We start from the raw sequence: 15,027 nt of genomic DNA on the forward strand, positions 1-15,027 counted from the left end.
CCTGAAAAGGGGCTGGGTTTTGTGTGTGTGTCCTCTTTCAGAATTAATTTAGGAGGCATTTTATATGTTACTCAGCTTCTTCTACCTCCTTTGCAAGATTCAAGTATTTATTTTTAATACCAAATTCATCTTCTGTAGAATCTTATGACTGGTAGCAGTTAAAAACAAAATGCTGACGGGTACTTCCATCACTAAGATTCACATCGTTGCGTCCAAAGGGACTCAATGCTGCTGCTAGTGCTTTAAAACTTGCAAAACCATAGAATCTACAGAAAATAAGAGTTGAGACGGGTTTGGAGTAACGCTCTTCTCTTTGGCTTCATTAATGGGAATATTTTGGAGGGATGGGGAAAGAAGAGGCGAACGGAGACGCTCGTCTCGCTCCGTAAAGCGAATCCAATAAAAATAAAAGCGGTTGCTCTGAAATGGAATGAAGGCAGAAGCGTATCGGCAACGGAGACTCTCTGGCCGAGATTACTTACATTAAACTGAAGGAATTCTCATCCCATAATAGCAGCTAAGAAATTAGTTTCTAAAGGCCCACAGGAGCCAGGTTATTTGATTACCACGGTGATACAACGCTGCTGGGTATAGTAGAGAGCTATGCAGCGTGCCTTTCTGACAGTTTCCTCCCTTTGATGAATTTTAAGCTTGGGAGGGAAAGGTGCGGGTAATAGGAAAAAAACCCCAACCTAAACGAAAATTAACTTGTTACAAGGTAAACCGTTTCAGTGAAAACATTTTTGTTCTTTAAATTACTTACAGTAATAGCAGGAACAGGGAAAGTCAAGAAAAAAAAAAATATGAGTATTAGAAAGAATGTGGGGATATGGATGGAGCTTCTGCAGAGCCGGAGCAGAAAAACATTTATGGGAAGTCTTTGTATTAAGCTGAGAAATAAGAAGGGAAGAATGAAAAAGGACACGTTATAACCCAGTCACCTCATGGCTTGGAACTAAAGGTCACGTAGAATATGGATTTTAAAGTAAAAACTGTTTACATTCCAACGGGGGAATGTCGCCAAGAAGTTTTTACTTTCTACTTACCCCAGAACACACCCTTTAAAACAGCGTCTTTGCTAATTTTAGGCTATTTGATCCAACAACAATAGGAAAAAAAAAACCCCACCCAAACGCTTTCTTTAGGAATCTTTGATATATCCCACATGCAGGTCGCAACGGCTGATCGCTACAGCTCTCAGAAATAAGCAGCTTAAGCTATACCAGAGAGGAATAAAAAGCTATTTGCTTCCTTTTCTTGTTGAGCGACTTGCGTTCCGAGCCCGTTCCCGGTGCATGCAGTGACCCGCCGGCATCCCCAGCCTCCTCGTGCCACCCGCATGCAACTTTCACCCCAAAAGCTGCTGGAAGCTACACGTTATCCACCCGCTCCGGCTTTTTACAAAACCTAGCGGCTCTCCGGAAAAGGTCTGCGATCCGTAGATTGCTCTCCCACGTGGAAAAGCAAGGCCAAAGTCGCGTTTTGAAAGGATGCAGAAATTCAAGCGCAATCTGCCTTCCCTTCCTCCTTCCAGCACATAATTTGGATGCAAGGGGGCTCGCAGTTACTGGGGGTAATTGCAGTCGCTGCCCCTCCCAGGAGGACAAAAACGCCCCTAAATCCACAGGTATGACAGCGAGAACCTGCGCTGGGCACCACCCTCGCACCATTTCTGGTGGAAATAGAGATTTCACGAGTGCAAAGTTCCTTTTTCTGCTATACAGCAGTAGGCGAAAAAAAATCATCAACTGAATTATGTGAAGGAGGAAATATTAGCAAAGGAGCTACTGAGCAGCCCTGTTCCATGGCATAACAAGCAAATAAACTAAAGACAAAAAGCAAGGTCCATGCAAAAAAAAAAAAAAAACACCACAACAAAACACAAACAACCCAAAACAACCCAAAAACGTGGTTAGGAAATGCCAAAGTTAAAGGAGCGTCCTCGCCCTTCCAGCACAGCAGCGTTTCTAAACGGAGGTAATGCTTCCAGGGAATCCATTGGAAAAGTGTCTTAGAACAAGCAGCCCTTTGTCCCCCCAAAATGTGGAAACCTGAGCAGCCTCACTCTGCAGCTAAACAGCAAATGGAGAGGAACTGCTCCAAACGTGACCAGGTTATCGGTCCGTCCGCCCTTCCGCCAGCGAGAGGAGGCGGTTGGCACGATGAGACGGGTCGTTTTTAACCTGTGGAACGTGGAGAGGAGAGGAAGGGAAAGGGAATTAATTCCATTTGCTTTATTTTGGCTGGCCAGGTAGCGCTCCGGAAAGCATCCCAGATACCTTCTCAGATAGAGGTAACAGCCCCCACTAGCAACTGGGTGCTTCGGTTCAGCCTCGGTTACTAAAAGTCCTTTTCGGCACTTTTTTGTTTGAACTCAAAAAGGTACAGCCCACAAACCTTGCTTAATTTTTTCTTTTTCTTAAGGCTATGAAGCTCTTGCAAACACCTGCTCGTACGGACTTCAAATAAAATCAGTGAAATTGTCAGTAGGGCTTGCCGAAGGGTTCTCTACCTGAGAAACATCATATTCCTCTAAAAAAACCCATTCTTTGTCAGTCTGGGTGGACTGGAGGGGATACTCAGCTGATACTCAAGAGACATCACAGCTGTTGCCAAATAATATTTATATTAATATGATGTTTAGACTAATATCTGCACGAGTTGCTGGCTCACTGACGTTACCCGCTCAGCTCGCTGCAGCGTGTGGAGGCGCAGGTACGATTTCAGAAGCAGAGACGTTCAATTCCAAACGACAAGCACACCATTGCATTAAAACATTAACTTTGGCATTTCGTAACAACTTATTTAAAATAATAAAATTAAGAATAACCCCAGTAAAACATCCAAGTGTGTAAATCAGCAGCCTACCGAGGATTTCTCAGATACGCATTTGTAAAACGCCCCTGCTTGTAGGGTGTTTCCCACCACGATACCACAGAAAGCTTCAAATGCCACTACAGAAAGTGCCAGAACATCCAAGGGAACGTAGGACCCAAGTCGGCCTTTAGTTGGGAAGATGCGATGCTGATTGTGTCTCTTCAGCCAGGCAATAATTGCCCAGATGTTGACTGTGATATGGGATTTTGTCCTCCAAGAACGTGGACAGAGAAAACATCTGCCCACCACAGAGGAGCGTCACTGTCCAGGACTCAACCTGAGCTGCCTTTAAAATAACAGCAGCCCGAGCAAGCGAATTGAGTAACCTCGGCGACTTGGCTCTTCATCTTGGCCGCCTCCAGAGATGATGAGCCTGGATCCCTCGGGCGTCTGAAGAGCGGCTGGACCAGCCAGGAAAACTTCAGCCTTTGACACAAACGGGGAAGCAAAGTCCTCACCTCCAACGTGCGCTTAATCGCATTAACACGGTGGTTGCATCACGAACTGGTAACATCAAAGCCAATTTCTATTGGGTTAAGCCCATTTGAGGCTGCTTGCAATTAATGTTGTCATATCAAATTTTAATTATTGATACTTTGTGAGACTTCACCTGCAATGCAGGGAACTATGAACGGGCACCAACACAGAGGCCGGATCCTCTCCAGCCACCCTGACACCAAAGTTAGGCCAACATGAAACAGAGAACATTTCAAATTGTTCTTTTTAATACATTTGAAGTTTTCTGGGCTGGTTGAGAGCCACTCAAAAACTGCTGGCAGAATAAGTCTCTTAGCAACTGTGAAGCCGTTAGTTATGCGGAGGAACATGCACTATACGGTTTAAATTTTGGATACACACCTAGAACAGTCTCAAGGCATGCTCTGTAAGCAGTTAGTAAATGCTACTCAAGTGGTTAAGATCAACAGCTAGTTTCCTCTAGGTATGCACTATTTAGGACAATTTCTACCTGCTACAGAAGGGATTGACGCCTCAGCCATTCTCATTTGTTATCTGTTTTGTAAGATGATTTTTTTTTTTTTTTTCATTCTCCGAAACACAGCTCAGCAACCGTGAAGTCGGTTTTGCCCAAACTCCACACGTCGATCCCTGTTTCGGCACCTCTATTTCCATCCCAAAAGGCAAACGTTGTGCTGCGTTATCGATCCCTTGTGCAGCTCAACGACAACTAGTTATTGCTGCCCGGGCTCCAAGGTGGCTGCTTTTGGAAGTTCTCTCCCGCAGCAGAGGGCTGGTCCGACCCAGGACAGCACCGCTGACTCAGCACTTCCCAGGCTGACTCAGCACATTGCCCTCCACCTACTCGAAAGCATTGGCTCCGTTACTTGGCCGCGTCATGTTCCTACAGCACGATGGCATAACCAGCCGTTCCTCACAAGGATTTTCTTGATAAACACTGTAGTAAGCAGCAAAGTGGCATATTAACCTGTTCTTCGATCTGGTTCTTTCAAATACTCATTTCAGGCTCAAACTGCCTCTTCCTCCATCTTTTAAAAATGAAGGTATGCAGAAGAAGCTCAGAGATGAAACAGCTACTACTTTTTTGTGCGTACCAAACACAGTTTAACTAATTAGTGCTACCAAACATGATAATAAAAACCTAATCTTTACAAAATATTGACTCAGTGTCTATTACAATAAGATATAGTTTCCAGAGCATTCCTTAAATACAAGTTCAGTTACACACCAACATTAGAGCCCTAGCCCCACTCTTTTAACACTGAAAACATATTTTTGAAGCATCTCTGTGGTCCCAATCTCTTTTAAATGTAACGTTTCCTTCCAAAACCTGCCCGGTGTCCAATCCAGATGTGACATGGAAGGAGTGCAACAGCAGATCAGTGTTTCCAGCTCCCCCTGTGCTGCCCTATGCTCCTTAGGGCTGACATGCAGGATTTTTCAGGGCAAAGAAAGAGATGGGAACGCTAGACCCCTTGTGCAACAAAAGCTTTAGAGATATTGAGATAACCACCCTCCCACCCAATAGTCTGAGATGTTGGGGAAATCCAGGGTTAGGACTTTGCACAGCACTTGGACCCTCTGCGCTTGCTGGGCTTAATGTCTGGAGAGGGAACGGATGAGAAAGCAAAGAGCTCAGAGCTGAACAAACCGGGCTGCTGATCCTTCCTGCCACAAACCCCACTCCGTTCTGCTTCCTCACATTTGCTTTGCCTTTACTTTCCTCCTTATGAGCGGCTTTGAGCACACTTACCGTCTGGGACTTCATCCGGCCGCTTCCTTTTCTCATAAATAACTATGATGACAACGAGGATAACGATTTCTGCCAAGATCCCCAAAAAGGGCCAGAGAGGAGCCAAGTGGCTGCGGACACGGAGGATGGTTGTGACCGAGGCAGAGCCGACCTGGTTGGTCGCGTTGCACTGGTACTCGCCGGGATCCTCGTTGATCTGTAGGTTTGTGATGCTGAGCTCAGTGTAGTTGTCTTTATTTGAAATAAAGAATCTGCCGGAAGAGTTGTTGATGTCCTGATAAAAGAAGAAAGGTGGAAGAGGAAAAGACCAAGAGCTTTAGGAAGTTCTGGTGCCTTTTTGTATCAATGGCATGGAAACTAGAAGAGATTTGAGGGATTCTTGCAAAGAGGCTGGTTCCTTAACGCAACAAAAAAGCCCACTGCCAGTGTATCTCTCGCTAAAGTGAATTGTGTTTCCAAACAAGAACAAATACCAGCTTGGCTGACAAGCTGTATTTTTACTCTTATTCTTTTCCCTCTCCTTTAACAGCATCAGCCATGAAATGCCAGTGGTTGCAATTGTGGAAACTACCACGGTCTCAGCCTTTTGCTTCAAGAGAAAGCGCTACGCTCCGTTCACCGGTTCACAGCAATAGGATGAAACAGGTCGATCTAAACAGATGAGACAAGTCACGGGAGAGAGGATACGCTCCCTAGGAGGGGACAAAACGATGTCAACATACAGGGGCTAAAAAAGAAAAAGCAGTGCCAGTTAAGGTTATTCCACACCGCATTAGAGAGCATTTTCTAACTATTTAAGGTATGACAGCCCCAATAAAACTTGGCCTAGGGCAGCCTAAGCCACTGACTTCAGCAACATTGCGAGAAGCTGGAATTCAAAGCATCGCATTCTTTCTACCTTTGAAAAAAAGACTGGCAGAGTTGCTTACGTTTAAAGAATTAAAAAGGGACAAAACTTGGGACAAAATATGGATGTTTGATCATCCTGAACGTTCATCTTGGATGAATTTATCAATAACTTCAGAAATACAGTGTGAAGGGCAATGTGCACAACACTGCAGGACTCTGATGACTCGCAGCTCTTCGTAAGTCACTCACACAGCACTATCCCATAAAAATTTAAGCTTGCACTTGACAAGGAACAATCAATTAACATTTTTCCTTCATCTATCAGCCAAATTGCTACCTCTCGTACAGCAATGTAAAAACAGCTGGGGTGAGGACTTCACAACCTCTGGCTTCTCTTCTGCTCTTCCAACTGCTGGTGAAATTGCTTTGCTCACTTAGATCAGTTGCCACATGGAAAAAAATACGATTACTTAAACACTAATAAGTAACCCTGACATACTCATATTAAGTCTTGTGAGCTCAACCAGTAAAACTGGAAAATAGTTTGAGAAATTTGTAATCAAATGCATTTTAATATCACATTTCATAACTCACATTTCGCAATTTGCAGCATATACCTTGAACATCACAGCTTTCTGGACAGTTCATAACTTTGCCCAGCGGCAACACAATGACCAACTCTGTTCACACAGCAGCAAAATAAATACCCATTTTATCCTGAAAAATTTCGGTTTCACTCATTAACGTATCAGACTTTGGAGGAGCTGCCTTTCAAGAAGTTATAAGGCACCCTAAATAATGTATCTCTAAACGCAAGGTACTCGTTTCCTTCCTTCCTGGGGGTTCCGGCAGGTTAATACGTGCCTGATGCCGCAGTTTTCTTACCTCAAATATTCCATTGACCTTCTTGCGCCACACCCACTCGGGATGTGGGAAGCCCACGGACTTGCAGTACATGAGCGCCTCCTGCCCCTCATTTTTGTTTTCACTTCGCTTGTGGCCAGTGATGTCAGGAATCGCTACGGAACACAACAAAAAACCCTCTACGTTTACAAGCTGCTCATTCAAGCGAGAGTTAATTCAAGCTCTGAGAATTTGAACAGAAAATAAGCGACAAGTTCCCCGGAAGCTGTTGCCTTTCCCACACTGAACCCACCTTACAGAAGAAAAATTGTGATTCCCGTGTCTTTCCAAGCAACATCTCAACTGAAGATCTGCAACAATGTCCTTCAGGCTCAATTGGCCAGACAAATTGAGGGACAAGGGAGAAATCTCAACTTCAGACTTGAGTTATTTACCACAAACCAACAAAACTAAGGTGGCTGAGCCGTTCCCCAGTGCAGGGAGCTGAGAAACACCCGCACGTCCCTCCCCACCGCTCAGGAGCTCCCTGCGGCTCTGCAGGACCTCCAGCTTTGAAATCGAGCTGTCAGAGACTGGTTACAACTTGCCCATCGCGTCAGGACTCTGAAGTGACGCTGTCAGAAAGCTAAATCAAGGTGTTCTGCCTTGCAGCAAGATTTTTAGGTTTGGTCCGCAAACGTGCTGTGACTTGTTATGCTTTATGCTTCTTATACCTTACAGGGAAACTACTCCTGGGTACCTGGAACACAGCAGAAGTCAAAATCCCTCCAACAAAGATCATTTTGTTCACCCTACCCACAAATCCATACATTCTAAGGAGGGCTGCGGGTGAAACTGGGCAACCACATGCAAAGCACAGCCCTGAATATCAGCAGACGGTCTTGTGAATTCATTTCTCTATAAATAACGTCCCTGCCCTTTGCCACATTTGTCACGGCAGCCCAGTGCAGCCTAATACCTCACGGGAGATTACGCTGGATCACTGGAGCGCCCGAGCTGAACCTTCGCTTAAGCAGATGGCTTTGGTGCCGTGCTGACCACCTTTAAAGCCCATTCGCTTTCTAGCTTGCTAATTATGTCACACGTGGCCTGCTGTGTGATGGCAGGACTCTGATCTGTTAATCCAGTCAAAGGCCAATCCCAGTGCTCCAGGAAAAAAAAAAATAATAATAATAAACAGGCATTGGAATTTATTACATATTCGAAATTCCCTTTGCCACTAGCAACGCCTACAGACAAGCGTACAGAGGGAGCATGGGTTCGTGACAGCTTATTGGCAGCTGCAAGCTAAAAGAATTAAGCAAATTTCACAGTCCTGAGCAGTCCAAGAAAACAAGAACAAGCAAAATGTCTTGTGCAACAATATAGCATGAGCTGAGCATGCTCCTTCCAAAAATTACATCATAATTCTTTGGGAAAATGTTCAGCAAGTTTAAGTTCTAAAGGAATTATCATATTCCAAATGCAAAGGCTTTTCGAATGCAGAAGGTATCCCACGCCTTACTCCTGCAAGATTCTTTTTGGACAGTAATGCAGACGATTGATAGTATTGTCAGAGGCAGAATTAAAATAAGCTGCTGAACAACTGAAAAGTCATGGTTTTAAGAACATTAAAGCTACAGCGTTCCTTAGTATGTGTGTATTCGCTGAAAAGACAGGAGAGGCTGATCAACCCCGGCTTTTCTCAAAATGCCTGTGTAAATTCAAACAGGATTTCCAACACAATCATCAGCTTTGCAGAAGTTCTGACCGTTTGCCATGGAAAGAAACAGGCACTTGCTGCTTACAGAATTATTCGCTCTTAGTTGCAATTTCTAATGGATGATTTGCACTAACAAGACGCTGCAGAGCATGAAGAGGCTGGTTTCTTAGCAGAGATATTGCCCACTGGAAATTAGAACTAACCCCAGAACTTCTGGGAGTACCCTTAAGGAAGTTATGCCATTTTAAAATATTTTAATGTGTTAAGCATGTTCTCTTTTTTTTTCTTTTTGCTCCTGATTTTAGGTAAACACTTTTTCAGCTGGGAGCTGAAAAGGAGCTCATTACTATAGAAAAATACTATGATTGTATCATTCCATACGGAAGGTGAAACAAGTACTTGATCCAAGTCTGTAAGAATCCACACAAGCAAATAATGGCTTTGCTCGCAATATTCAATATACGTGACTGCATAGCAAGACCAATGGATGAAGTTAGACAAATGCCGATTAATTGCAAGATGATGCTGACCGTAACCACAAGATATAAGAATAAGGCACTAGGAGTTTTATTTCTCCAAGAAAATTGACTCTTAACATGTATCTTTACATATCAAGCATGAAAAAAATTTGAGAGCCATAAAGCGTGAACTGAACGAAGACACCAGATCATAACAGTTCTCTGGTCTTGTGCGAAAAGAAGCTGCCGGGTATAGAAACTGCAGCAAGCTGCAAAGGAAAGAACATCCCACTCTTGCTACGTGGTCACATACCTGTGCCTATGAGCAGCAATAATACTCGGAGGAAATTAAGTTTTCAAGCTGAAGGTCTCCAAGCAGAAAATAAATCAGCTTTAAGGTTGAGTGTACTGGTACTAAGCACCAGTATGCACCTGCAATGGTCCTTCAAACCACTGCCTGCAGCCTCGAAAAGGAATATAATTATTCCAAAAGGTGATTCTTCTTTGACAAGAAGCGCAATTTCATCTCGCGATCTACTGAAAGGTGTCACCCCCGCCTCGCTAGGCTTAGAAAGTTCTCTTTTAGGCAGGCTCTAGGTAAGCCGGCGGCTTTCACTTACTTGAGGATGATCCGCAGAGATCGCATCCAACCCAACAAAAATGAAAGGCCACCACAAGAGACAGGCTTCAGGTGGCAGGGCAACAGTCCCAAAACCGGCACTGTCAAAAGTGATGGCAAATTAGCCCCGTTGGGAAAAGGAGAAATCGGATTTATCACCTTTGAGTCGAAGCCCCGCACAGTCCCCACCTGTCAGCGCCATGGTTTTTGCTGCCGTGTACCCACGGCCGGCGAGCCAAAGCACAACCTCGCCAGGGAAAAGGGGACAGCCCGTCAGCTCTCTGCAGCTGGCCCACTTCTTCTGTGACACTGCTGATAGAGAAAGCAAAGAAAAATAAAAAAAAAAAAAGAGGAAAAGCTTTCTAGGACACAGTAACTTCTACTGCAGGGTGACCCGAGTGTCCTCCTGCAGCCAAGAGATTAAATTATATTTCCTGAAGAAGAGGGCATCTTCGTCGGGTTATCCTAATGAGAGCAAGAGCGACGAGAACACGTTGAGCTCTTTGCAGGGCGATGCAGCAGCCATTTCCAGCTCTGCTGGGGCAGGCACTATTTTTGTACGCACTCCACGGAATATTAATATTTCAGGGCATCGCATGCTAGCCAGCTTCAAGCTACGCCTGAGATATTAATCCAGTCCTTATTCTACCAAACTGTTGGGCTAATTGCATTCTGCCGCACAAACTACATTTAAAACATCGCTGCGAGTGACCTCGATCACAGATTTAGCAAGAGAGCGATGTTTCCCTGTGAAGCTTTTCAAGGCGAGATTTTTTCTTACACCGTTCTGCTCCAGTGCCAGTAAGGAATAAAGCACAGAATGAAGCGGGTTTTGCTCGGAAAGGATTTAGATTTCACTTCAGCTTTTAAGCAGCGGAATCCACGTCTCTGTTCAGATACAGTTGGCTGTCGAGACATGAGCACAACACGCTATGTCAGCTCCTCATCACTGAAACCAAGATAATGCCCCTGATAAAAGAAAGCAAGTTTTATATTCCTACATTGTGAAACTGCAAAATTAAATACTGGAGGTTTGTTTGAAGCAGCATATGAAAGAGCAGAAAGAGGCAGGGCAGGTTTAATTGCTACTAAAAGAGAATCAAAATAAATACAGACTTAGTCATTCTTGAAACGAGTAAACTCCTGATAAGCATCATTCTTTCCATAGTTTTAAACTGAATCACAGAAAGAGGTTTTGTGCCAGAGCAAACGTTGGGCCTTTATGCTGTGAGTACCAAATACGCCCAAAATGCGCTGTGCAGCAAGTGCTTTCTGAATGATATGCTTTTAATACAGCCCTGAAAAGAGGCTTTTTTCTTGTTACAAGGCATGCAACACCATTTCTTGATATATAGGAGGTATTCAGCCCTTGATTTCTGGGTATTTTCAAGATTTTTACTAGCATTCCTAAAAAAGAGAGGAGAACTAATATGCATAACACCTCCAAACCATGTCCCACTTCACAAAACCCCTTCAAGTTTTCCCATTAACAGACAAAATTAAAGCAAGGGCAAAAGCACCTAAAAATATTCTTGCATGTAAAAACTATTACGTGTGATGGGTGACCTAGTAAAAGGGCACAGGAAGATTGATTTTTCTGCATTATAATTCTAATCCACATCTACCTTTACAGCCTGGGCGGGGAGCTAGAAGACCAAAGGCACCATAAGACAGGAGAATGTGATGCGCATTTTCTGCAACATGCTTAGGACCACTCTAAAGTGCAGTTGTGCTACAATAACGTCCGGTTTCTTCATTAATTTCTGGCCCCAAAACTGCTGCAGAGGTTTCTTAAGGCAACCAGGAGTCAAGACACCAAGATCCTTCAAGGCTGCTGAAATAACCACTCGTTTTCCAGCACGCTGCTTGGGCTGGAGCCAGAGTTAAAGTGGAAAAATTAAAATTCTCAGTGCAAGTGTTGCATGGGAAACAAAAGCCTCCGGCTCAGCTGAAGTTAGGGGGTATAATAAGCATTTTTCAAAAGTGGTGGGGTTTACGTCTCTCAGAAGCAGCGAACAGGACTGGCCTATTGGGAAATCAATAGCAACCGGGGAGGATAGAAAAGGAAGGTGCAAAACGAGCGAGGGGTGAGGAGGGAAGTCAGAAGAATCCCCTCAATGCAGTGATGGCAGAAAGACCTTAAACAAGAGGCATTTAAAAGCTCGACCTGTCCAGGCGCACAGAAAGAAAGGAGCCTTCGGTGGGAAGGCAGGGCAGAGAGAACAGATGTCCCCCATCAGTCATGCTACGTACATCGACATCTCTCTTGACGCTTGCGCTATTTCTGGGCAGCCAGAGGGAACTGGAAGCGTGTTCTTTCCCATCTGGCTCTCGCTGCTGCAGACGATGGCTGGTAGAATATCAGAAGACAAAAAGAAACTTGTTTCTTCCTCCTCCTCCTCCCAAGATCTTGATAAGAGCAGAAAGACTGCAGAGGCAGAATTCTTCAGAGCTGCGCTCTGAAATAATCTGAGCGATACTCCAAGCCTCCACAAGATGCTTCATCTGAAAGCCGACTGTATGAAGGAAACCAAACTTACGCCATTCCTGGCAATTTGGAGAGACTGATATCAAACCCCAGTATTTTCAACTGCTGTTACACTAGTGCTGTTCTAGCAAATTCTTTACCAAGAAAGTCTGCTTTAAATATGCGAGCACACCTAGTAATTCGACCAGCGATGCTCACGTTTCTGCATTTCTATCTTCTTACACAGCACATGGAGAGATTCAGGAAGAAAATAGGCAGCATTACATAAAAGGCAAATGGCACTGGTATATCCTGGATTACATCTGCTGCGAGGCATTTGTTGAGGTTGTTCGCAAGTTGTCACACAGTCACTATTTTGGTCCACAAGCACTTTCATATTCAGAACCATCTTTTCTGCGTGCATCGGCAGTTAAAAATCGCAATACGATTACAACTAGCAATTAAGCTATTAAATTTGCGTAAAATTGCTCACCCACAAATACTGTGACACGTCACACGTGCAGGCAAGCATTAAATTACAGCAACTGCATGGTCAAACAAGATTCCTGCATCACTGATGCACTATGTACATCTTGATTAACAACCAGGTAATGTCTCCACACATGAACTAGTATCAAAAATCTGTTTGCTTTGAGAACGAGAACTACTCTGGCAGAACACACAGAATATTTACAGCGAACTGCAGGAATCACGAAGCAAAAAAAAGCAAAGCAAAGCAACACCTGTGAATTATTTGCATCTAGTACAGTTATTATTCAGAGACATTTACATCCAGGAAAATATGCGTGATACCATACCAACATACATGTACGTCTCTTCCAGGAGCAGTAACTCAAATGAGCATCTCTGATCAGAAATTAATTTACGTACAGCACTAAGGCTGCAAGGAGACCACAAAGTTCTCTTTAGCTGGTGATTTCAATGCAGTCCCAATTTATTACTACAGAATTTCCAAGTAAGAGGCGTTAGAAAAGCATCTTTTCAGTTTAAAAGTGCACGCGTGTTCTAATTTGTTTTGCAGAAGACTTGACAAGAAGGTGCTTCCCACCCTAGACAAGCTCCAGTAATTCTCTCTGCTAAGGAGGAATTTGAGGCCCATCAGCCACTGAAAGGAAGAGCTGGAGAACGGGATTACTTAGTCCTGGCTTTAAGACTGCTGAGCAAGCTGCAGGTGTCACACCTCCCAAGAGCGGTACTGGAATCATTAACTTCTGACCACTCAATTGTATTTATAGATAAATTACCTGCGAAAAGTTGTTAGTAGGATTAATTATGGTTCTCCCTCTGCCCTTCATGCCAGCACTTCAATCAGATATATTGGCTTTTCTTTCTGCAATGTTAAATCCCACGTCCCCGTAAATCTCGCTGCCAAGTTCTCCTGGTGTCCCCACCTGCCACTGGACAGCAGAGAAGCCCTAAGCCAAATGTTTCCAAAAGGCCTTTTGAGAGATTATACAAAGCTGGAAAAGGTCTTAATCTATTATCAAAGTAAAATTTCCTGTCTTTGGAAGCGGTTTGTCACTCAAAATAGCCTAGGGAAGGCAGAAAGTACTTAAGATCTTAATTAAGATAACATTAGAAGATTTAGCAATTAGAGCATAAGAGCAGAATGCAAAAAAATCCCCTCTCCCAACCCCTACACCTATGTTCCTCGAACACCTAAAAGACAAACTCACCAGAAGTATAAATTAAGTTCGAAGTCAACTTGCTGCAAGCAAGGCAATAACTATTTTTAGGGGTGCAGTCAGATTTTTAATCAATAAGTCCATTTCTCCTGTGTCCACATGCCGTACACCTCTCAGCTGGGCCGACAAGAACTTGCAGTGCATTTGCATGAGCATCTATTTTAGATTTCCTTTTTCCATGCAGAGCTAGCTTCTGCACCAGATTTGATTAAACACAGGGTTGTTTCATGCAAGATCGTTGGAAAAAAAGCTTTTAAAACCGACACAGGAAATCAGCAAGCTTTTCTTGGTATGGCATCAGTCAGAACGCTTATTTATGTGGCAATATTCTCCTTCCCCAGGAAACTGTTGGTGTGGTTCAAAAGATGCTGCTCCCTGGGGAGGAAAGATGGCAATCAGAATGCCACTGTGCATTTGTCATCTCACACAGATAGAATTACTCCTCGTCCCTCACTTTGGCTTCGGGATCCTGGCCATGCAGCAAGGCACCAGAAATTCCCAGGAAATAGGTCAGCTTTTGGCTTTTGCTACAGATCTGTGGTACCTACTAGAATTTAAATAGCAATGATCACTGTGTAGAGCAGGACAGGCTGCAGCGCTGGGGCAGGGATGCTAAGAAATAGCATCAAGCATCCTCCTTCCCATTTGCCTTTTTCAAACAGCAGCAGCAGCAGCTCTACTTTTAAGCTGGGGATGTAAGGAAGACAGTAAGTAATTATTAATTAAATTTCAAACAAGTTTACAGTATACCTTCATAAAACAAGCATCGGTATAGTCCCAGACAGGCTGGTTGCAAGACTTTTTAAACACATTTTCACATTAACTCATCTGTCTTTAACTAACGAAGCTGCCACGATGCATCAATTCCATCTTCGTGCAGCACAGAAGGGACAAAGCACGGCTACTGCAGAGCGGTGGGTCAGTAAATTCCAGCTACTCAATGAACAACCAACCATTGTGGCAGCAGTTTAACACTCTATAAAATACCATCAGCTCTGTGTTACTGCTGGTTTGTATGTCTCAAACACTGTTACATTGTTCAACAACTACAATAAAATTCAGTGCAAGCGGCGCGCTTGCTGCACTGCAAGATTCTCCTTCACATTTTGCGTTTTCTACTCAAGATTTTAGGGTCCTAAAGATTTTAGGGTCCTAAAGATACCAGAAGAGCACCAACACACACAAGACAGAAAAAAAAAGTGTATGAAAGTAGAAAACTCCAATCTGGTCCAGGGCATCTGTCCTAACCAGAACC

At 43.9% G+C, this 15,027-nt stretch overlaps 1 protein-coding gene across 1 annotated transcript in view; it reads right to left on the reverse strand.

Moving 5' to 3' along the window:
• NPTN (neuroplastin) overlaps positions 1 to 15,027 on the reverse strand; it is a 55,035-nt gene that overhangs the window by 4,865 nt on the left and 35,143 nt on the right. Inside the window, exons 4-5 of the mRNA XM_065641684.1 lie at positions 6,842 to 6,975; positions 5,108 to 5,381 (exon numbers count right to left, since the gene is read on the reverse strand). Coding sequence (XP_065497756.1) covers positions 5,108 to 5,381; positions 6,842 to 6,975 — 408 coding nt within the window. The remainder of the gene's footprint in view (positions 1 to 5,107; positions 5,382 to 6,841; positions 6,976 to 15,027) is intronic.

Source organism: Caloenas nicobarica, chromosome 10 (genome assembly GCF_036013445.1).
Source record: "Caloenas nicobarica isolate bCalNic1 chromosome 10, bCalNic1.hap1, whole genome shotgun sequence".
Lineage (NCBI taxonomy): Eukaryota > Metazoa > Chordata > Aves > Columbiformes > Columbidae > Caloenas > Caloenas nicobarica.